This window comes from Phacochoerus africanus, chromosome 16 (assembly GCF_016906955.1).
Source record: "Phacochoerus africanus isolate WHEZ1 chromosome 16, ROS_Pafr_v1, whole genome shotgun sequence".
Taxonomy (NCBI): Eukaryota; Metazoa; Chordata; class Mammalia; order Artiodactyla; family Suidae; genus Phacochoerus; species Phacochoerus africanus.
Window position 1 is genome coordinate 42,614,759 of NC_062559.1, and position 23,863 is coordinate 42,638,621.

A 23,863-nucleotide genomic window follows, 5' to 3' on the forward strand; every position below is an offset into this window, starting at 1 on the left:
TCTAAGAAACTATGAGTGTTTTTTTATTTCTTACCACGGGTGGTGGTTCAAGAGGATTCATTTCATTAAAGACGTATATATGTTTTACATACTTTTCGCATGTAAAATATATTTCATAATAAAAATTATCTCTAAAAATTACCCTTTGATCCAGAAATCTCCACCTGGTAATCTGTGCTAAGGATAATGACATCAATATACAAAGAACACATGTGCAACTTTTTTTTTTTGTCTTTTTGCTATTTCTTGGGCCGCTCCCGCGGCATATGGAGGTTCCCAGGCTAGGGGTCGAATCGGAGCTGTTGACGCCAGCCTACGCCAGAGCCACAGCAACGTGGGATCTGAGCCGCGTCTGCAATCTACACCACAGCTCACAGCAACGCCGGATCATTAACCCACTGAGCAAGGGCAGGGACCGAACCCGCAACCTCATGGTTCCTCGTCGGATTCGTTAACCACTGCGCCACGACGGGAACTCCCGCAACAATTTTTATCTGTTGTAGTAAAAAAAACTACTACAAAACTGTCAATAAAAACAGCTCAATACTTTGTCCAATATCCCTACTATGGAATAAAATACAGTCATTAAATACAATTTGAAGTATATCACTAGAGGAACTTTCAAAATGTTTTAAAAAAAGTAAGATGCAGACAAGTATCTACAATACAGTCCACTCCTATAAAGCAACCACAAAACCCCTTCGCATATGTATATATTACTCTATCTGCATAGCACATAGGTTCAGAGGGTAAACACCAGATTTGTTTATCTGGCAGGTAAAGGTGTGCGGCATAAAAAGAAGACAAAGAAAGCAAAAAAAAAGAAAAAGAGTGTACATATATACATTTATAAAGAGATGCACCAATTAGTGTACCAAAGTTTCACTGGTATTAGGGATTTCTCAAGTCATCTTTCAGGTAATTTTTACCTTCTTTGTTATACTTTCACATGCTGTTTCAAGATTTTAACAGTAGCATTCAAGATTCACCAACAGCATATATTATTGTCAGGAAACATTAAAGTAGATATTATCATTTTGGACAAAATATTTCTTAAGCTCTAGAATAAATAATATTCTAATTGATAACCTCGATACAGAAACAGCCCTAAATGGTCAATTTATAAAGTGGAGAATAAGTCATACACTGCCCTAGGGGAGCTTTTTCCACGGTGTATGCTACCACTGGTGCTTCCAGGGGGTAACGTGCACGCACATCACTCAAGCATTTTAAAAATGCAGATTCTGTTTCGGTAAGGCTGGGATAGCATCAGAGATTCTGCATTTCCAATAGCTCCCAAGAGAAGGTGACACCACTGGTCCTCAGACTGTACTTTGATTAGCAAGGCAATGGGCACTTGCAATGTAAGCACTAGATGGTGATGAGCACTACGCACTTTTGCAAGTATTACATCATTTAATCCTTATTACAACTTTTTGAGATAGGTTTAATCACTTCCACCTACAGATGGTTAAATTGAAGCTCCCAGGGTGGTAGAAAAAATTCTGAGGACAGAAGAGAAATAATGCCCCTTGGGTAATTTAGTTAAATAAAGCTCCCTTCAAGGGCTCTTTCCATGCTAAACACAATTATTTCCTACTTTAAGATACTTTCTTTCAGCAGGAAAACACTAAGATCATAATCTATCCTAAGAGTTCTACAAGCTTACGTCTTGAGGCAAAACAAGATTGCAAATCATGACAAAGAGCACACTAGGTGTGATTCTTGCACCAGCAGCATCAGCAGCACCTGGAAACTTGTTAGAAACACAAATTCTCAGGCCCAAACACTTTGGTGTTGCGGGGTGATTCTCATGCTCACTAAAGTTTGAGAGCCACAGAATATCAATAAAGGATTAATGAAAAAAAAAAAAAAGAATCAAATTACTATGAAACGAATATGTGAAATGCTGAATTAAAATGAATTAACCAGATTTCTTTACTGCTTTGTTGTAAAACCCGCTTGGCTACAGAACTCTCTTCCAGGAGAATTTTATGGGGCCAGTGTTTAATAGGATTAAACTCTGAATGTTATTGTCCCAAAGCAGATTTTTCTCCATAGAGTCTAAGGGCACACACCTGGAATCAGATAAAGTGAAGTACAAATCTGAGCTCTGAAAGTATGAGTAACAGAAGCACAGTACAGAAGAAGTAAGAATAGCAATGATGATGACCCCACTACCAGCTCGTTTCTGTTCATAAAAGATACATACATGTGTAACTATAGAAAATACGTGACAAACACATCAGAAAAAATAGAACAGCAATGTCCTTACTAGCCGGAGAGATCCAACTTTTAGTGCATTGATATTACCTTCTGGTCTTTTTCCTTAAATACACATGTATACATGAATTTGGGAACAACCAAAACAAACCCCAAACCACTTTATACCCGTTTTTACAGTGTTACATTTTTGTTTCCAAACCATCTACCTGCTAGACTATGCTTCTTGAGGAAAAAGCAGTTTTCACCTTGGCATTCGTTGCAGCTGGCACTGAGCATTTTTTGACTGAGTAAATAAGCAATAAAGAAAAATCAGATACACAGACTGTGTATAAATAATAAGAGAACAATTCAAGTTTCCTCTACACTCAAGCCAGCTAAAACACAAAAAAATATCCAAGTCCTGTGCTTTCACTCATAAAAGTGTACTGCCACATTTCCATATATATATAGTACAAGAAATATTTTTCTCTAGTCCTTGCTACACTATAAACCTATCCTGGGAGTTCCCGTTGTGGCTCAGTGGGTTACAAACCCGACTAACGTCCATGAGGACCCAGGTTCAATCCCTGGCCTCGCTCAGTGGGTTAAGGATCCGGTGTTGCTATGGCTGTGGCATAGGCTGGCAGCTGCAGCTCCAATTCAACCCCTAGCCTGGGCACTCCCCTATGCCACATGTACGGCCCTAAAAAGCAAATAAATAAACAGAACTATTTTCTTTAAAAAGTGCCTTAAGACATTAAATATGTAGATACATAGCAAAAGCAAGAATGTCAATGGAGTGACAGACAATTTGGTCCCCAACAGACCTCAATGTTCTGTGGCCTAAGTCTGTTGGATTTCCGAAATTTTCCAAAGCTCTTAACATTCGGCAGAAGGCTGCTTTCACAACAGCAAGGAATAATGCTGACAAAACCAGTTCACCACCCCCTCTCAAAAAAGTGAAACCACCTCCTCCGAACAAGCAACAGCGCGCCCCTTTCTACAAGTGTCACTGTGACTCGCTGCAGTGTGCTAACCTGCCAGAGGACCCTCCTCTGGGCTGCTGTCCTGCTCATCATTTGTTCTCATAGAGCCAATGTAATCACCTTTTTGGCATTCGTAATAATGGGAACTGCCTGCACTAGTGTATTCCAATCCAAGACATGGATATAGCTAGGGGGTTTGTTTGTTTGTTAAGCCTCATTATTCTTGAAATTGTCTATCCTGGAAATTGAAAACCAAGAAAAGCAAAAGATAAAGTTTTGACTCAAGTTTTACTGATCTCAAAGTGGAACGTGTTTTCACCATAACCAATGACCTTTCCAAAAATATTTAATATATTAAAAGTGAACGCAGCTAACCATGCCCCAGTTTGCTCTCAGGAATTTTACTCAAGCCCTTTTACAAGCTTTTTAAGGATACTCTTCCCCACAGATACTAAAGGAATCCCCAGGCTGAGGTTCTGCCATCCTAATTGTCTTTCTCAACTCATGTAGTTTGAAACATGCATCATATAAAATATGAGCAGACCCTTTTCCTATTCTCATCCTTGGTAAATATGGATTCCATATCCAAGACTTGGTACAGTCTACCTCATTGTCACAAAAGCTATAAGAACTCCCTTTTCTGGAGTTCCCGTTGTGGTGCAGTGGTTAATGAATCCGACTAGGAACCATGAGGTTGTGGGTTCGAGCCCTGGCCTTGCTCAGTGGGTTAAGGATCCGGCGTTGCCACGAGCTGTCGTGTAGGTGGCAGACGCGGCTCGGATCCCGCGTTGCTGGGGCTCTGGTGTAGGCCGGCAGCTACAGCTCCGATTCGACTCCTAGCCTGGGCACCTCCATATGCCGCGGGAGCAGCCCAAGAAATGGCAAAAGGATCAAAAAAAAAAAAAAAAAAAAGAACTCCCGTTTCTGGTTCTTCTTATATAATACCAGAATTTTTATTAGGCCCAGCTATTATTTTGGCTTACAAACAAGTTGTACACAAAATTTAATGTGATCTCTGACTAATTTATACTTCCTAGATTCATATATGAAAATAAAAACCATAGGCAAAAAGAAAATTTTATGTCTAGCCACTATTTTAAAAAGATTTAGACTAAACTAAAAATGTAATAAATTTCCAACTCTTGCTTCTTTGTTCAGCCTCTTCCCTCCATTCCTGGGACAAGCTAAATTTCTCCCATACTTGAAAATACTGACCGTAAAAATATGCCACAGGTGCGGCCCTAAAAAGACAAAAAGACAAGAAATAAAAAAATAAAGTTCCCTGAACTTTGTCATTTTCCTGATAACTGACAATTTTCAAATAAATTAACGACCATATCCCACTTTGTTGAGAGCCGCATGGGAAGTCCGACAACTACATTCCACTTTGATACAGTGAATACCATCTAAAGCATTCAGTATCATTCAAAAACTTTGCCAATTAGGTGATTTAAAGAATGGACAAAGTAAGGATAAATTTAACATTAATTTTAAAATTGTTTCTCTTTTGAGATATTTATACACTTAAGAGTTCTACTATAAATCCATCACTGGTTAAACACTTTCGGTATTCTTGGGTTTAGTATCCACACATTAGAGTACAGTGTCACTGCACAGTAACTGATTAGGGAGGGAGTGGCGCGCAAGAGAGAAAATAGGAGTGGCAAGAAAAAACTTTATGAGCTTCTCCAGTGCCTCCCATTTCTAACTTACTTTACAATGACCCCAAACCCTCAACATGAAAAAAGTGCATGTTATATGACTCCATTTATATAAAGTTCAAAACAGGCAAAACTAATCTATGATAACAGAAACAGGTAATAATAATTAGCTCTTGGAAGTGGTGTGGGAATAACTGGGAAGGAGCTAAGAGAACTTTTAAGGATAAAGAAAGTATTTCCTGGGAGTTCCTATCGTGGCTCATTGGCTAACGAATCCAACTAGGAACCATGAGTTTGCAGGTTCGATCCCTGGCCACGCTCAGTGGGTTAAGGATCCAGCACTGCTGTGAGCTGTGTAGTGTGGGTCTCAGACGAGGCTCGTCTCCTGCGTTGCTGTGGCTGTGGCGTAGGCCGGCAACTACAGCTCTTTTTAGACTCCTAGCCTGGAAACCTCCATATGCTGCTGGTGTGGCCCTAGAAAAGGCAAAAAAAAAAAAAAAAAAAGGAGAGTATTTCCTGCATTGATAGTGTGTTGGTTACACAGCATACTGTCAACTGTATTTGTCAGAACTCTTCAAACTGTACACTTAGGATCTGTGCATGCCAACATATGCAAAATAATTCCAAATTTTAAAAAAGTGGGGGGAAGTAGTTGCTTCCTGTTTACAAAGAGGTCAATTCCCAATGATGATAAAATTATAGAATGTGCAGGGGAGTTCCCATCGTGGTGCAAAGGAAATGAATCCAACTAGGAACCATGAGGTTGTGGCTTTGATCCCTGGCCTCGATCAGTGGATTAAGGATCTGGCATTGCCGTGAGCTGTAGTGTAGGTCAAAGATGTGGCTTGGATCCTGCATTGCTGTTGCTGTAGCTGTGGCTGTGGTGTAGGCCGGCAGCTGTAGCTCCGATTAGACCCCTAGCCTGGGAACCTCCATACACTGCTGGTGCGGCCCTAAAAGGACAAAAGACAAAAAAAATTATAGAATGCTCAGGGAAAAAAATTTAAAATAGTTTAAGAAAAAAGATTAAAAACATGACAATTACCCAGCTTGATGAAAACAGGGCCCATGTTAATACTCACTACTATCAGCACCTAGTATAGAGCAGAAGCTTAACAATTTGCTTTATACATAAAATTTTAATAGGACTACACAGAAACATGAGAGATTTACCAAAAAAGTTAAGAACTTAATCAGACATGAAAAAAAAATTCACAGACCGATGGTTCTTGCTTTTTTTTAGGGCTACACCCTGCACATGTGGAAGTTCCCAGGCTAGGAATCAAATAGGAGCTACAGCTGCCAGCCTACACCACAGCCACATGGGATCAGAGCTGCACCTGTCACCTACACCACAGCTCACAGCAGCACGGGATCCCCCACCCACTGAGCAGGCCAGGGATCAAACCCGCATCCACATGGACACTAGTCAGATTCATTTCAGCTGTGCTACAACAGGAACAACAATCAATGGTTTTAAAATTAATTTAGAGAGACCCCTTTGAGAATATAATGAAATCTATGGATTATTCCTCAGAAAAACGAACATAAACCACAAAATTTTGTGCCTAACTTCAAAAGCTTTATGGGCCACCTGAAGTAGATCCATGTAATCCTCTGGGACTACCGACTATAAGCAAAGAATCTCTTCAACTAGACTTGATTTCAATATTTAACATGAGTAAAAAATGATTCAACAGACTAGACAAGATGATCATTGCATTTTTTCTTTTGTTTGTAGGTTTTTAAAATTCTACGAACTCATTTTTATTGTTTCATAGAATATGTGAAAAATACTCATTTAACTTTCTTTTAGCTACAACACCTATTTGCTAATTAACATTTACTCGAAATATTTTTTTTCAGTTCCATTTCATTTTTTTCTTCTCCTATGTTTCTCACACTATATAACTAAAAGTACTGCATTTTCCTTAAGCAATAAGGATATTCAAGAGTTATCAAAATGTGATAGGAAGAAAAAAGGCCCTTCAAAAAAAGTCTACAGCCCCATCCCTGGAACCACATTAGGCTACATGGCAAAGGAGAATTACGGTGGCAGACGGAATTCGGTTGCTACATCAATGATCTTAAAATAGGGAGATTATTCTAGATTATCTTAGTACGCCTAACTTAATCACAAGGATCCTTAAAATGCGGAAGAGGAAGAGTGAGGCAGAAGAGTCAAAACCAGAGAGATGCAGTGTGAAAAAGGCCTGGCCCAAGGCTGCTCGCTTTGAAGATGGAGGAGAGGATCATGGGAAATCAAAGTGGCCTCTAGAAGCTGGAAAGGCAAGCAGTGGGTCCCCCCAGAGTCTCCAGAATCAGCCTGCCAACATTTGTCTCTGAGCCCCACTGACACCTACTGCATACCTCTGACCTCCGTAACTGTAAGGTTTTAAGTCATCCCACCTGTGGTAATTTATTACATTAACCACAGGAAAATAACAAACACGGTGAACTGAAAAAAGAACTGGACTGATTCAGAGTCACTATGAGTTACACTACTTAAAAACCAAATTTCTTAACATCTCAGAGCTTCAGTTTTCTTATTTACAAAAGCAGGAAATTATGTTCTCTGACCCTTGCAAAGTATTAGTCAAAGATACACAGTATGTAAACGTGCTTTTATATTAATTTATCACAGATGTGAACTAGCAGTATTATACATGATCAAAATGAACATCCATATTGTCACATTAAGATATTATATTCAATACATATGCAACTAAGAGTTCTGGAAACAAAGAGTCATTAATATTATTGGGTTATTTATAATATGTATTTCTGAAAGTTTTATGCCAAAAAATCAGCATTTAAATGTCAAAAAAAAATCTTTTCAATAGTAAAATTTTAAATGGAAGAACTAAGCCTTCTACTACATCTTTCTGTATTTCATAAAGAACACACTGCACAGCAATTTATAGATGCAATACATGTATCATTATAATAGAGAATTAATATTTATAGATTTACATCACTTGGAGTTACAGACAATTCTAAATCACCTTTACTGAAACAGAAGAAGGATGGCAAACACCATCCACACGATTTTTTAAAATCAGCTATTTCTTTCGGATTTCCCCATCATAGTGCCACAAAAAATATCTCCCCTTATTCCTACTCTTAACTATTCTTTACAGAAATGCAAATGTTTCCCAAAAATGGGAAAGAGACTAACGGCCTATAAAATTTAAATCTCTATGAAATTAGACCCAATATATCTAAGACAGCTAAAAATCACAAAAAACTTACTATTAATAAAGGCCATTTCTTCCTCACTTATAGGAAGCAACAGCCTTTTAAGTACCATTTTAATAATTTAAATTCATAACCCTGCACCATTAGACTTGACACAGCAAATTTAATTCATAAAAAATTTAATCTTACAAGTCAATAACCTGGGAGGAAATATTTAAAACATATAAATAGCCAAAGAATAATGTGTAGGATATATAGTAAATTACAAATCAATATAAAATAAACCATCCAACAGAAAAACAGGCAAAGTCACTGAGGAGGCAATTCAAAAAAGAAATATAAATATACATGGCTAATAATAAATACATGGGAAAATGCTCATTTTCGCTAGCAATTAGGAAATGTAAATAAAAATTTTTCATCAAGTGAAATGGAAGAAAGAGTAACATCTAATACTAGCAAACCTATAGAAAATTTAGTACTGTCATATAATGGTGCAGGATATATTACTAATGGTCTCTGAGGGGAGTTTCAATATCTATTAAAAATTTTCAACCTAAAAGTTCTACTTCTAGGAATCTGATGTATAATAATTTATCGGGTCTCAGTTCCTGACCCAGAGCCTCCAAAAGTCTTAGAATTTTCCCTGTGCTGATTACCTTCATTAGCCCTAAGCCCTCTGGATGGCACCTGACTTTACGTTTAGGAGATGATTCAGAATGGGGGCTAGTCACACAAAGACCAGCCACGGGAGAAGAAGAGACACAGAGACAGGGGCCAGCTTCGGGGGAGAAGAAATACAGGTGCTCTAGGGACCTCCAAAGCGCGGCCGGCATCCGAAGTGAGGGCAGTCTTCTCAGGTCAGCGTCCTTAAGCTTGGGGAGTCTAACACTAATTCCAGGCAGTTGGTGTCATAACAGTACCCGACTGAGAAAAATCTGTACACATGTACCTCTTCATAAAGATGTTTCTCACGACAATGGGAAATATCAATCTCCTAAATGCCTACCAACAGAAGACTGGTTACAGAAGCTACCTGCATGTTACGGAACAGTAAGTACACAGCAGTTAAAAAGAAGAGTTACATGTACCGAAGTTCCCAGGCTAGGGATCGAATTGGAGCTACAGCTGCCGGCCTACACCACAGCCACAGCAACGTGGGACCCGAGCCGTGTCTGCAACCTACACCATAGCTCAAAGCAACGTTGGATCCTTAACCCACTGAGCGGGGCCAGGGATGGAACCTGAATCCTCATAGATACCAGTCAGGTTCATCACATGACAGGGAACTCTTACGACCACATTCTCAACAGTAACAGCCTCCCTTACAAAATCATGTAACAAATAAAATTGGTTTTCTCTGTATTTACAAGTATGTAAATAATTTGAGAGAAAGCTGGGAAGTACACATACAAAAAAATGGTAACAGTGACATTTCGGGAGAGAATGAGATCACAAGAGGGGGACTGAAAGTGACTTTCGTTTTATCTGAATTGTCTGAATTTCACAGAAGTGGATTCGTATTTCTTCTGCAATTAAAAGAGAACTTGCAATTAAAGATGACTGCCTGAACACATCAGCCTCTTCTCAGTCTAAACAGTCTATTGAAATCATTAAAATGTGTTTTTTAAGGAAATAAGCCTATAAAAGGATAGAGTGGGGGGGGGGGGGGGGCAGAGCAATGCCATTAGGTTATGTTAAGAAAATAAATGTGTTAACTTTCACTGAAGAACTAGGAGGGCAGAAAAGCAACCTGATTTACACCAGGCATAAGAATTGCAGGCAGAGGAGGGCCAACAAAGAGAAAGAATTGGTGCAGGTCTGTGTAAGAAGCAGTGAGAGTCGCCCAGTTGTCCTCCCTGACTGAACAACTAGGCAACTATTCCTGCCAGCCCTGGCTTAGAGGGAAGTTTCTAGATATGGGGCAACAGGAATAGCTAATGGCAGAGGTACCTATTGATACTGAACATGAAGAGTAAATAAAAGTACCATATTGAATGTTAAGTCTCCCAACTTTCTTCCCACTCTGCTCCTAGAACACTGGTATAAAAAAAGAATGTCCCCAGGCAAGGAAAGAGAAAAGCCATTCTGAAAAGTATGACCAGCCAAGAGAAAAAGTTAGTAATTCACTATTCCTAAGAAAAGAGTCCAGAAAGATGGACCCCCACCCCCACCAAGAAAGCGTTCCATTGGTTTTTCCGGTGTCTTAAAGAATGAGTAACCAGCCAAAGACCACCAAACACTTGAAGGAAGAACCTAATGAAAGACTGAAACCAAAGAGAGGGAGCACCTGGGAAGAAAGTGAGCGATCAAGAGAAAGCAAAAGCATATATGCATGATACATACGTACACAAAACACATTTTACTATTCTTAGAAAAAGATACTGTACTCACAAAACAAGAATAGAATATATGAAAAAGTTCATTATAAAAAGAAAGCTTTTGAAAAGTAAAAAAGATTACAGAAACAAAAATTAACTAAACGGTTCAAGTTAGGAGGAAAAAAAACTCCTAAAAAGAGATTAAGAGATTTTAAAAAGAGAGGGATAAAAGCTAAAGCAAAAGATCACTCTTAAGTGTCCAAGAGTGAAATAATGAGAAAAGAAAATGGAAGCAGAAACAATCCCAGAAACATTTTTTTTAAACTACCCAAAATATAAGCCAAGAGTTGGCAGAATGAAAGGGCCTGCCAAATACGCAGAGCAGCAGATGAACACACACCCCCATCACAGGACACAGAATAATGGAACTCTCTAACCCTAGGGTAGAAGACCATCCTACAAGCTTGGGGTTGGGGGTAGGGGGAAGAGATGTTTCACACAAAGGGTCAAAAACCAGAATGACACAGGGGTGCTCAACAGCAACACCAGAAGCCAGAAAGCAACAGAGTAACACATTTAGCATTCTGGGGACAAATCATTTCCAAACCAGAATCCTCTAACAAGTCAAACCACCAATCAAGACTGGAGAGAGAAATAAAATATTTTCTTTCAGACACTGAAGTCTCAATGTCTTTTACTTTACACACATTCTTTCTCAGCAGGACATAGAAGATTGTGTTCTACTAAAAACAGTGGAGGGTATTGAGAAAGAAAAGCCATGAGACCAAGGAACCAGGAGATTTAACCTCGAAGACAAATGAAACCTTCGGAATGATAATGACACAGACCCCATCCAATAACTAATTCAGAATGGAGTTGACCAGAAGGCCCCAGAAGAGATTTAACAAGATGAAATTCATAGAACACATTAGCTTATGAACAAAATGAGAGGAGATATATACAACTCAGAGAGGGTTTGGAGTTTACATACAAAACTACACAAAAAAAATTTTTAATTGTGCAGGAAAAGAAAAACAGCCAACTGTAAACAGGACGCTGAATTAGGAGAAGTTAATTATACTTTACAACTAGATACCGAATAAATAATACTTAAAATACAACTGCAGGTAGTTCATTTAATTTCTGATGCTCATCTCCAAATAACACCTGAAGAAACTATTTACCCTACAAATTCTTATGAGACACAAATGAGTTGGTGCGTGTAAAATCACTGTCCTAATCCACAATTTCAATTACTACGTAAAAGAAATGGTATTGAATATTTAAAAGACACTAAAAGGAGTCTCTGATATTAAGTCTTCTTCATTTAAGTTTTTCCTTAGGGAAACTAACAACACTCCTCTGAAGAACTCTTTACGTGGCAAGGTGGCGGAGAGTGGGCCACTGGGAGTTATCAAGGAGCAGAGATTTCAAGGTGAGCAGAGGTAACGTGCTTAAAGTGTTAGGTAGACAGGAAATCTGAAAAATTCCAAATCAAGACCATGGAGGTCTCAGACCAGAGGGTATCACAACACCAAGCTGTTAATTCCATTTATCAAATGCCACGTCATCCGGATTGCCCGAGATGCACTAGATCATACAATATAGAAATGCTAAGTTTTTCAGATTCTTCCCTGGAGAAGTAGCATACACTTAACAGAAAGACTGACCTGCCTTAAATTCTCACCAACCAACTCCAACCACCCACAAAACATATTCAGACTGATTATGAATGTTGTGGAGCACAAATGGTTATGAAAAAATGAGCTATGCATTAAGCACAGCATAATTTTATCTCTAAGACAACTCTGTGTTCCCATTTGTAGAGTCCACATTACACTTTTTTTTGGGGGGTTCAAAAATTCAATTTACATAAACTTACTTTACACAAATAAAAAAAATAACACTTCTTCCTGGAGCAGTTAAATTTTTATATATGATTTATTTATTTTTATGGCTACACCCATGGCATATGGAAGTTCCTGGGCCAGGGACTGAATCTGAGTCACAGCTGCGACAACGCCAGATCTCTCTGTACCCACTAAACCCATGCCTCTGTAGCAATCTGGGCTGCTGCAGTCGGATTCTTAACCCACTGCGCCACAGCAGGAACTCCATATACGATTTAAATAAACAATAATTTTGGTGACCCTTAGCCTTGTTTTCAAATACAAAATGTATTTGAAGAACGCTGGATATTAACAAAGTTTTTACCATGTGACTAACACAGTAAATGCATCATAAAGCTTAATGCAAATATTTAAGAGGGATTCTTAGAAGTAGAAGACATAATGAAAACTGAAACTAAAATTCTGCGATTTTTTGCAAAATCTGAGAAGTTGAGAGGAGTAAAGGGCATGGTCTTCCTGAAGAGGGCTGAGAATGGGGAGGGATATGAGTCCTGAACGTCTTCATTTTGATAGAGGTTCAAATGTTCGTTAAAAATATGAAGATGGAACATAACTTACATAGATTGTGTTAAGCCTTACAATACCACAAAACATGAACTATTTTTTTCTTGATTTTAGAGATGAGAAAACTAAGGTACAGAGAGGTTAAATAACTTGCCCAAGGTCACATAGTATGGACGGACTCGATGCAGACAGCCTGACTTGAGGACCCAAACTCTCCCCCGTGGTAACAGCTACAGCCTGGACACACCAGGAGGGCATGCCATCTCCTGCACATCAGCGACTGATTTAGGGAGATGCACGTGGCTGGAGGCAAATACTGCCCTCAGGCCACTCAGAGGACATGTGGCTGGAATGGTGGGCCTGCAGGCCATCAGCTTATAGAAGGCCTATAATCAATATAAGAGAATAAAACTAGGTAATAAGCAAAAAGAAGCCAGGGCGTGGGTGGGCACACACACCAACAGAATTGCTAAATTTCAGCTCCAGGGACCCTGGGTTCCTGAACTAGTTCTTGCAGTTCTATGAACTATTTTAGGAATAGTTCCTTTCTAATAATTTCAGACAATATATTGTTTTTCCACTTAATGTTATTTTGAGTTGTGTATCTCTCGTGCACAGCCGAAAAGATCTTTAGATTCTCTGACCACAATGCAAAACTGGTGGTTAACACTAGAAATAACAAAAAGAGTACCAAGAACAACAGTAAATTTACCTCCTAAAATTGTTACAGCTACACTTTAAAGTGACACCCAGGTTAAAGAAAAAAAAATCTAAATATAATTAACAAAAATATTCCTCAATAGCGTTAACTTAAAATGAAAAAAGTGGAGTTCTGTGGTGGCCTAGTGGTTAAGGATCCTATGTGTATCTATACATAGTTCTTTGTTCTTTTTCTCAGCTTACATGAATATAAGAAGGATAAATTAATAAACTGTCACAGACTAATCACAATAACTAATCACAATTCATACAAAATTAAGGTATACAAGATAGTCAGAATGTATTACACTGAAATGATGAAATGTCCTTATTCTTTTTTTGATAGACTAAATTTATTTTAAAAAAAAGAGAGTACACTGAATAGAGCAATGATCCTGACAGATATTATTCAAAATGTACCTACCAACATGACCTTGTACTAAAAACCTCACTTGGGAAGCCCCTATGTGGTTCGGCAGGTTAAGAACCTGATTAGTATCGTGAGGACAAGGGTTCGATCCATGGCCTTGCTCAGTGGGTTAAGGATCCAGCATTGCTGCAATCTGCAGTGTGGGTCACAGATGTGGCTTGGATCTGGCGTTGCTGTGGCCCATGGCACAGGCCTACAGCTGCAGCTCTGATTCAACCCCTGGCCCGGAAACTTCCATATGCTGTGGCGCAGCCATAAAAAGGAAAAAAAAAATTAAAAAAAAAACCCTCACTTGGGAGTTCTCTTGTGGCATGGTGGGTTAAGGATCTGGGGTTGTCACTGTGGTGGCTCGGTTTGCTGCTGTGGCGTGAATTCAGTCCTTGGCCCAGGAACTTCCATATGCTGTGGGTGTGGCCAAAAAACAAAAAACCTTTGGTTTTCATGGGGAGGAAAAAAAAGAGTTAGATAGTCCTAAAAATCATACCTTGCTTTGAAGAAGCTGCCCTTTCTGAAGGGCAATTTGGTGATAAAGATCAAATGCCTTGAACAAATGTATACTTTTTGTTCTAACGATTCTTGTCTCTGATAAATTTCTAAGAAGTAACACCAGAGAAATATAAAAATTTGCATGTCACAGAAGTTCCTCTGTCGCACAGTGGGTTTAAGGATTGGGCTTAGCTGCAGATGTGGCGGAGGTCACAACTGTGGCGCCAGCTGGATCCCTGGCCTGGGAGCTTCCACATGCCTCGGGAGGGGCCAAAAAAAAAAAAAAATGCATGCAGGATTTTGACAGCAATAGTATGTCTAACAGTACCGAACTGCAAACAAACGACAGTTGACCCTTGAACAACACAAGTTTCAACTGTGGGAGTTAAATTGTACATGGATTTTTTTCAGGGCTGGATACAGGGGAAGCGCTGTTTCGGAGGGCCGGCGACAACCTCGGCTGGACGGCCCAGGGGATCTGCACCCCTCACCACCAGGCTGTGCGAGGGGCAACTTCTGCATAGACATCGATAAATCTTTCGCTCCTCCACACCTAACCCCAGATATCCAGAATCCGGCACCTCTCACCAACTCCAGCGCCACCACCCTCTCCAAGCCACCATTAACTTCTGCCAAGGGTTCCGCCTCCTTGTTTGACTCGTGCTCTCCGGGGTCTATTTCCACATGGCCACCAGAGCAATGCTTTAAAAGCCCAAGTCAAAATGTATCCATTTTTCTCCTCAAAAAACTCGCTAATGCCTCCCCACCTTTCTCTAGAACACAATTCTTAAAAACCAGGTCAATGACTATAAGGCACTCCACGATTCTGTCCTATCCCCTCCTCTCAAATCTCCTACAGCCTTTCACCTCTGTTCCCACAACCCATCAGGTACATTCTTTACAATCACACCTGAGGGCCTTTCTAGTTACTGGTCCTCTGCCTGGGTTTGCTTTTCCCCGAGAGAGACCCTTCAGGACTTGCTCCCTCAGTCTCTGCTTGAATGTCCCCTTATCAGTGAGGTTATCCCTCAGGCCTCCACCCTACAATCTCTACCTTTCACTCCATTTTTCTCCATCACTTCCAATACCCTCTGACACACTATATACTTTGCTTGCTCACTGTCTCCCCCAGGTAGAACATAAGGCCCATGAAAGCAGGGAGGTAGGTCTAATTTCTTCACTTCTGTATCCTTAGGACAGTGCAAAGCAAGGTAGGTCCTCATTAGCTTCTTACTGAATGAATTCTGGAATACTGGGCAGTCATCGAAAACCATGTTATAAAAAAAATTAACATGACAGAAGAAAGTGACGAAGTAGAGCGTGTTATCAAAGAATATGTAACTGACAGATCAAAGAAGAAATCACAAAGGGAAATTGGAAAATATTTTTAGCTGAATGTTAACTAAATACTTCAAAATTTGTGGCTTTCACCTAAAAGATTTGGAGGGAAATCTGTAGCTTTAAAATCTTATATTAGACCATCAGGATTTAAAATTAAAGGACTATTATATATAAAATGACTGCTCCAGATTTTCTAAATCATATATATGGAAAAATAGACATCAACATTTTATTCTGGTTACTTTTGGTAGTAAGATTACAAGTGGATTACAAGTGATTTGCAATTTCTTAAATGTACTTTTCTGTATTTTCCGCATTTTTGTTTTCTCTAATGAACACATTATTTTTACAATTAAAAAAAAACATTTAAAACAACTTATTTTTCCTATGTTTCAATTTTAATTTCTGGCTTCCTACTCTGCCTCTCTCTCCAAATTCTTGCTCCCCAGGATTCCAGGCTTGCTCCTCAATTTAAATCCATTCCTCAGTAATCTTACCACTTTTCGGCTTTACTATAACATGAAAATTGACAATTTCTCAATTTTTTTGTAATGGCCCAAATGAGAAACTTGTATTTCCAACTGCTTAACAGATGCTTCTAGATGGAAATCCTACAGCCACTCAAAATTGAACAAGCCCAAAGAACTCATCACCGTGTCCTGAAACATGTTCTTCTTTATGTTTCATCCTGGTTAATGACATCGCCACACATCCTCGTTCTCAGATCCTATCAGTTCTACCTTAGAAATCGCAGTCAAATCCAAGTTTTCCTCCTCCTCACTTACGCCATAATTTCAATGTAGGCACTTCCAGCAATTACATTCTAAGAGTCCTAGCTTATCTTCCCGCTCTCACTCTCCCCTCCTTGAACACGCAATTTCATCATCATCAGGGCTGTTGTATGCTTCTTCAAAGGCTGACCCCACAGTCTGATCATGATACCTCCCTGCTTTAAAATGTGGTTAGGGAGGAGTTCTGTGGTGCAGTGGGTTAAGGACCCAGTCTCACTGCAGCAGCTTGGGTCACTGCTGAGGCGCGGGTTCGATCCCTGGCTTGAGAATCTCAACATGTCCCAGGCTCGCCCCCCCCAACAACAACAATTAACAAACAAACAAACTTATATCACTGTAAAATTCTTCAACAACTGGTTGAAGTCTGTATTTCTAGTTGTGTGTTCTCAAAATTCCTCCCTGCACCCTACAAGTCAGGCATATTTATCTCTTCAGTATGCCCTATCGAAGGCAAGACTTTTGCGGATTCTTTAGTCTATAGTGTCCTCCCTCCATAAAACTTTTAAATCCTTCAAAACACAGTTCAAATGTTATCTTCCTCTGTGAGGTATTACTTGACTGCTCTAGCACTGATGCCTCAACAAAGCATTTACTGCACTTGTTTCAGTATATGATCATCTGAGATTCAACTCAGAGCTAAGAACAGGAAGAAGCCCCTCATTGGTACCCCTGACAACTATAACGCCAAGCCCCTAGAAGGGAATCAATTCATGGTTATTAAAGCAACTCTTATCACATACACTATTACAACTTCTTCAAAGTAAATAAATAATGAGTTCAAAAATACAATTAGAACAGTTGCATGTTTAGCTGGTCAATCTAAGGCTATAATCAGTGCAGCCACACGTGGTCCCTCCCTCCTGATATTTACACTTTTCTGTCATTCTCTCCTCCTTGAGTATGAGCAGGACCTGTGACTTGTTTATAACCAATGGAATGCGGCAAAGGCCATGGGCTGTGTGTTATTACGTGTACTTATTTACATAAGATGTAGCACCAGCCCATCTTGCTAGTCTCTCATTGCTGGCTTTGAGGAAGCCCGCTGCCCAGAGTTTAACAACAATGAGGAAATGATTTCTACCCACAGCCGGAGGGAGGGAGGGAGGGAGCTTGGAAGCAGACCCTTCCCCAGACCAGTCTTCCCCGGACAATCGGTCCTGCCAAGGACCCAAGCTAAACTGCACCCAGACTTCTGACCCGTAGAAGCTGTAAGATCATAAAGACGTGTTGTTTTAGGCAGCAAATAAGCAGTACAGAAAACTAATACAATCACAAACTAAGGTATTTCTGAAGGCTCTGTTCACACAAAGGGTATGTTTTCCCCAATCTCTAAATAAACACTTAAGTATAGAACTTAAGTAATAATGCCAGTCAAGTACATCCATGCAAAATTAAAACATTTAGGAAGTACTTTGCTACCTAAAGTTTTCTAATCCACTTGTTTTCTAATCCATTTGCTAACACACCCAACTGTACCTATACCCAGTGTATCTAAGTGTATTAAGGCAATTCTCCTTATAAACAAAAGATAAATAATAAAGATGAAAAAACAGGTATCTAATTAGTGGTTATCAGCAAACAAAAAATAAATAGGAATCTATTTACTGATTTCCAGGCAAAGCAATCAAGCTGGAGAAGGGGGAACATACAGGAGGCACTATCTATTAGTGCTGGCTTTGCAGCCAGCAAAGCATCAAAAGTACTTACTTAGGTGAGGCAGCTCTCATTGCCCATGTAACACAAACCACGCCTTTCTTTACTTCCACCTGGCAGCAGTCAAGAGACCTTTCAAAACATCCCCAAAGCAGAAACTTCGTAACAGAATTCACACTTTAGCATAACACAGCATACAACACGAGGGAGTGTTTAAGGGTATGTGAGATTACAAGTGAGAAACATTAACCACTAGACTTCTTGGGGGTTTTTTTTGGGGGGGGGTAAGGAGGATGGGGGGCTGGTGGTTAGAAGAGCCATTTTTCTTAAGAAGTAGTCATTTCTATCACCCCATAAAAGTCTTCAATTGAATATAAGAACATTTAGGAATAAAAAGTAGATTAATCACAATATACTCAATGCAAACACTTTGGCACCAGATACTAGAAGTGACGACTGAGCACAATTCAATAGTTAGTTAATGCAGATAATCTAACACCTTAAAACCCACATCTGTCTTGAAGACTTGAAATAAGTCTGCCCAGATATACAAATTTTATTTAACATATTCAATTTTAAGAGATAACTACACTCCTTCAATAAAAGGAAGAATGTTTCCCAAGTAATAGGAGGCCCCAGAATTACAAGCAGGCTACTGAAATACTCATGAACAAAACACACTCAAACTCAAGCCAATCAATTAGGAGGAGGCCAAAAGCAGCCCAGTACCATCAAGAAATTGTCTACGTTAATTCATTTTGCCTTTTCACTTCCAGACTCATAGATGCACTATAAGAGAAGCCCACATGATTTCTCTAGAAATGATCTTCGCTGAGTGGGATAATTTTATAGTTCAATTTACCTCTACTATCCTTGTTGGATCATTAAACACTATTTTAGCACCCCGTAATAATTGATTTTATGAACATTAGCAACTTGATAGTGGAAAAAATGTACATGTACAATAAAGCTAAAAAATTTGTTCTGTAAGGCACCAAATCTAAAATATTAGACTATTCCCTTAAAGACCATTTTAAAACAAAGGTGATAAATAAGAAAAGGTTTCTGTTCACTGTAATAGTATTAAACTCAGCAGAATGAAAATAATAACCAAAAAAAACCCTACTTGACCTAAAAACTCCTTTATGTATTATAATCATATTCTGATATACAACTCAGTTTGAAGAAATTCTAGGAAATTCCTGTAAACTGAAATATCTGAATTAAGCACTTCTTTTCTGGTTCTCTAGAGAATAAAAATGACTATAGCCAAAATGCATGTCCCAAAGAGAGCAAAGCATAAAACCAACACAGAAAACCTCATTTAATTTGTTAATTCATTATGATGGAACAATTCAACTTGCCAGACTTCTAAATTAAAAAATAAAAAAGTGGTAGTGTTTATAAATGTTGTAAATTACATGACAGCCCACAAGAGAATGATAATTTTGAATGTTATTAGCACCATATTATCCTATTAGCCGATAATATGAACATCAATTAAAGTAAGTTTTATAAAATTACAGAAAGAACTTTCCACTAAGTCAGAAACATTCCTTTTCTCAATTTTCAGATGGACTTATTTTACATATGTCCAACATTTGTACAATTTTTAATTGAATAAGCACACTAACACTATGGTATATACCAAAAACTTATGTCAACAGGAAGTATAATAAGGCCTAATTTGTAAAATAATACGATTCATCATCTGCTTCCCTAAATCTCAGGATGATGACAAACATGCTTCTATGTAAGTTTCCCTGATGAGCCCATCCACTGAATTACAGGTAAAAATCTCATTAAAGCAAATGCCGCTAGAATGACGCTTTTTTACCCAAGTGTATTCTATCTCCTTGTTTTAACTAGGATTTAAGGTACTGGCATTTTGATCTGTTCCCATCATATAATAAGAACAGCTAATTTCTCTGATCCTCTTCCAAACTTTCTCAACTAGTTCCTCAGGTGAACCACTGAACACAGATGACTTGAATGACTATTTTCTCAAATTTCCCAAGAATAATACATAACTAGAGACATTCAACATGCACAGAAGAGCTGATTAATTGCATACAATAGAGGCCTTAAGCCATGACAGCTCCATTCTCCACAGAGGCCCGGTTAAGTAAGAAAGGCTGCCACAAGGGCTGGGTGTCACTATTCTCCCACTAGGCCCCAGTCATCCTAACCCCAAAAGTTTTAGAAGGATGAAGTGTACACACCTAGGAATTTAGACAGATAAATACTTTACCCCTCCAATTTTCAGCAACTACGTCTTCTTCCTTTACTATCTCACCAGGAATTAAGAGCAGTTGCCCCCTGCTCTCAATGGAATGGATTTATTTTAGGAAAATAAACCCACACAGATATACCTTTTGTTAAAAGAAATTATCAGCCCTTTTAAAAAGTGAATTAAGACAGTCCATCAGTACACTGAAGAAATAAGAGCTACTAATTTGAAAAACCTTTTCTCATTCTTCAGCAAGCTTTTAAACATACATAACTGCTAAATACAAATTTCAATCTAAAAAAAGATAGTTAAAAAAACTTGCTTAGCCTTTATTCTTGCACTAATCTTCCATCCTCAAGAAACCACCTTCTGTTATTCTTCGATGTGGTGACTCCAGTACCTTCAATTGTGTTAATTATGATCAAATCACAGTACAGACAACACTGGTTCTTTTTCTCAATGAAGGCTTTTTTTTTTTACAGGCCAAACTTAGGAAACGTCAGTATTTTTAGTTACATAGTAAAAGTCACTTTATAACAAGCAACTGAAGTAAGGTAATTAAAGAGTTGTTGTATATTTTGAACATGTAAAGCAGTACTAAAAAGATGGAAAAACTAAATGTCATTCCCATGTTTAATTTATGCTAAGGTGAATGTTGATAACACAGAACATTATTGAACATTCCACTCCACCAACTACCTACTCACATTTCTCACATTTATAAACGAGAGTAAAAGAGGCACAAAAAAGGTGAAGACGGTATTTTCACGATTCATCTGGGCTCAACCGTGAATGTAAGTAGTATTATGATGCATAATGCAATCAATGATACGGAAATGTTTTTCGTCTATAGTTCTCATTCCTAACCAGATTTGACTTCTTTTCATGAAACAGGAAGGGAGAGGGTCTTTAATTCATTTAGCATTACCCATACTGACAAAAAGGAGATCACCATAAAACATCACTGAAGAGGTCGAATTCACTTTCCTCAGATCAGGTGCACCCTTCTTCCTGTTTGCTACTGAAATTTCCACTTTGCACAAGTGTCTTTCCCTGAACTTCACTGAACATCGCTTTTCAAAAGCAACTAGGCTTTTTACTGCATCTTGTAGGCAGAGTTGTGATAATGACTAGTTTCTCTCCTTAAGAAACTGTTCTCAATTTCTTTTCACCAGGACGCACACGAACCATTACCCAAGGTAACACTTTACCGGGGTTAAAAATATACTTTTCATTAACACATCCAGCCAATTAAAGTGTACGCAGTAGGTGGGACTATTTACACAGACATAAGAATTATAGTTGTATATTAACAGTCACTCCAAAGGCAGTAACTCCCTTCTTTCTCAAATACTCTTCTGTTCATTTGAGACCCTTTGGCTTTCGGCCTTTAAAAACTGCTCGCCACTCGAGTCCCCAGTTAGAACTACATTTAGCAACGGGTCTTCTCCTGACTTCCTGCTACTAAAAGCCGCAAGCACCAGGGCTGTTGCGTCGGTTTGTTTTTAAAACAGCACTCGCTCCCTTCACCTCCGGGGGTAAACAAGGGCTTACTGTACCGGGGAGTCGCGTTGAGGTGAAGGTGCACGCGGTGTTTAAAAACCAAACGCCAGGGTCGCGCGGCAGCGGTGCTGCAGGGGCGAAGGGGCGATCTCCCGCCCCCCACCCCCGCTCCCAGGAGGGGTGACCAGACCCGGCCGGGCCGCGAGGCGACCCGCCTGCGCTCAGGCTGAAGGAGGAAAGGAGAAGGGTAAAAATAAGCGCAGCCGCGGCCCACGTGCCGCCTGCGGGAGCCGGGAGCCAAGGAGGGAAGGGACCGTACCTCCAAACATGTGCGGCGAGAGGTGAGCTGGTAAAGAGCCGATCACCAGGCGCGGCCCGCCGGGGCCCCCGCCCGCCGGCCGGTCCCTGCCGCCGCCGCCGCCGCCGCCGCCGTCCTCCGGGCTGCTGTGAACCGAGTCCTGCGAGCCGTACGGGCCGCTGCTGCTATTGGGGATGCTGAAGGTGGACTGCGCCGCGCGGGCCCCCGACGCCACGGTTCCCACCGCCCCGCCGAGGGAGCGGCTGCGCGGGGCCGCCGAGGCCGCCGCGGCGCCGCCGGAGGCGCTAGGCTGGTGCGCGCCGGGCACCTGAGCCGGCAATCTCCCGGCGGCCGCGGCTCGCGCCCCGCTGCCTGCGGTCCCGTTGGCCCCTCCGCTGCTGCTGCTGCTGGAAGGTAAATCCGAGCCCGAGTACGCACGGGTGCGGCCGTTAGCAGCGGCCGGGCCGCTCTGCTTGGCTCCCATGTCCGCCCTGCCCCGGGCCGGGCCCGCGCGCGGCGCCCGGAGCGCCGGGAGGGCGGGAGCGAGCGCGGGAGCGAAAGGGGAGGGCCGAGGCGCCGGGGCCGGCGCAGAGAGAAGTCCGCACGTCCAGGGCCGCCGCCCCGCGCCCCGAGGGGCGGTCGCGCCCGGCGCGCTCTCCTCGGGGGCGGCGAGCAAGACTGGCTGCTTGACGGGGGGCGCGGGAGACGAGAAGAGGCGGAGATGAAACAGGTCTCGGCTCCCGTGGGCGCCGCTCCCGGGCTCCTGGCGGGAGCGGCGGCTCAGGTGGCTGCGCGGCTGCAGCTGGTTTCGGTTCTGGGGCGCCGAGACGAGCCGCTGCCGCTCTCTGCTGCCTCCGCGCTCTGCGCCCGGGGCCTCGGCACCGCCTCCTCCCGGGCGGCCGCCGCTATCGCCGCCATCCTCCTGTTCCCACGGCGGCTCGCGGCTGAGTGGGAGGCGCCCGCCCAGACTCCGCTGGGGCCACCTTCCCTCCTCCCCCAGCCACCCAGCTGTTACTAACCGAGAAGGAGGAAAAACGGGTGGCGCGTGAGGACAGGACGCAGAAGGGGGGGGGCGGCGCGCGCCTCCCGGCAACCGTCACCGCGCTCCCCCTAGAAGGAGGGGCGGGAGGGGAGGGTCTGGGCCTCGAAGGTTGCGGTGCCCAGGAGGGTAGAGGAGGCGGTTCTCCGGCCCTCGCACCGGAAGGCGAAGGCGCAGCACGGCTCCACGGTGCGCCGGGACCCGTGTATTTGGGTCGTACGCGGTGACCCCGCCCCCGCCCCCTGGTGCCGCCTGGCGGATTGGCTCCCGCCAGCCGGACCCCGCCCCCGCCGGCCGCGGCCTTCCCGCTCGGGCCCCATCTCGCCTAGGTGCCTTGGTGTGGTAGGTGCTGCCACAGCGGATTCGGTGATAGACAGGTTGCTGGCCCCGCCCTCCCGCACAGGGCGCGCCCCCTCCTTCTCCGAAGGGCCTGCCCTGATTGGCGGCAAGGTGCCAACTGGAGGGCGGTGCCTCCTCCCGCACGTGGACCTCGGACGCTGGACCGGACTTTGTGTCTACTTCACCTTTGTCCAACTGGGACTGGGAATCCTCTGTCTTGAAAAGCCGTTCAGTTTGGGTGGGTGTTAGGCTCTTCCTTGGTGTTGCTC

At 41.6% G+C, this 23,863-nt stretch overlaps 1 protein-coding gene across 1 annotated transcript in view; it reads right to left on the reverse strand.

Moving 5' to 3' along the window:
* The window catches only part of ZNRF2 (zinc and ring finger 2), a 107,781-nt gene extending 85,014 nt beyond the window's left edge, over positions 1–22,767 (reverse strand). The window contains exon 1 of the mRNA XM_047762895.1: positions 22,238–22,767. Within this exon, the coding sequence (XP_047618851.1) occupies positions 22,238–22,700 (463 nt within the window). The 5' untranslated portion in view covers positions 22,701–22,767. The remainder of the gene's footprint in view (positions 1–22,237) is intronic.
* Between the last annotated feature and the right edge of the window lie 1,096 nt (positions 22,768–23,863).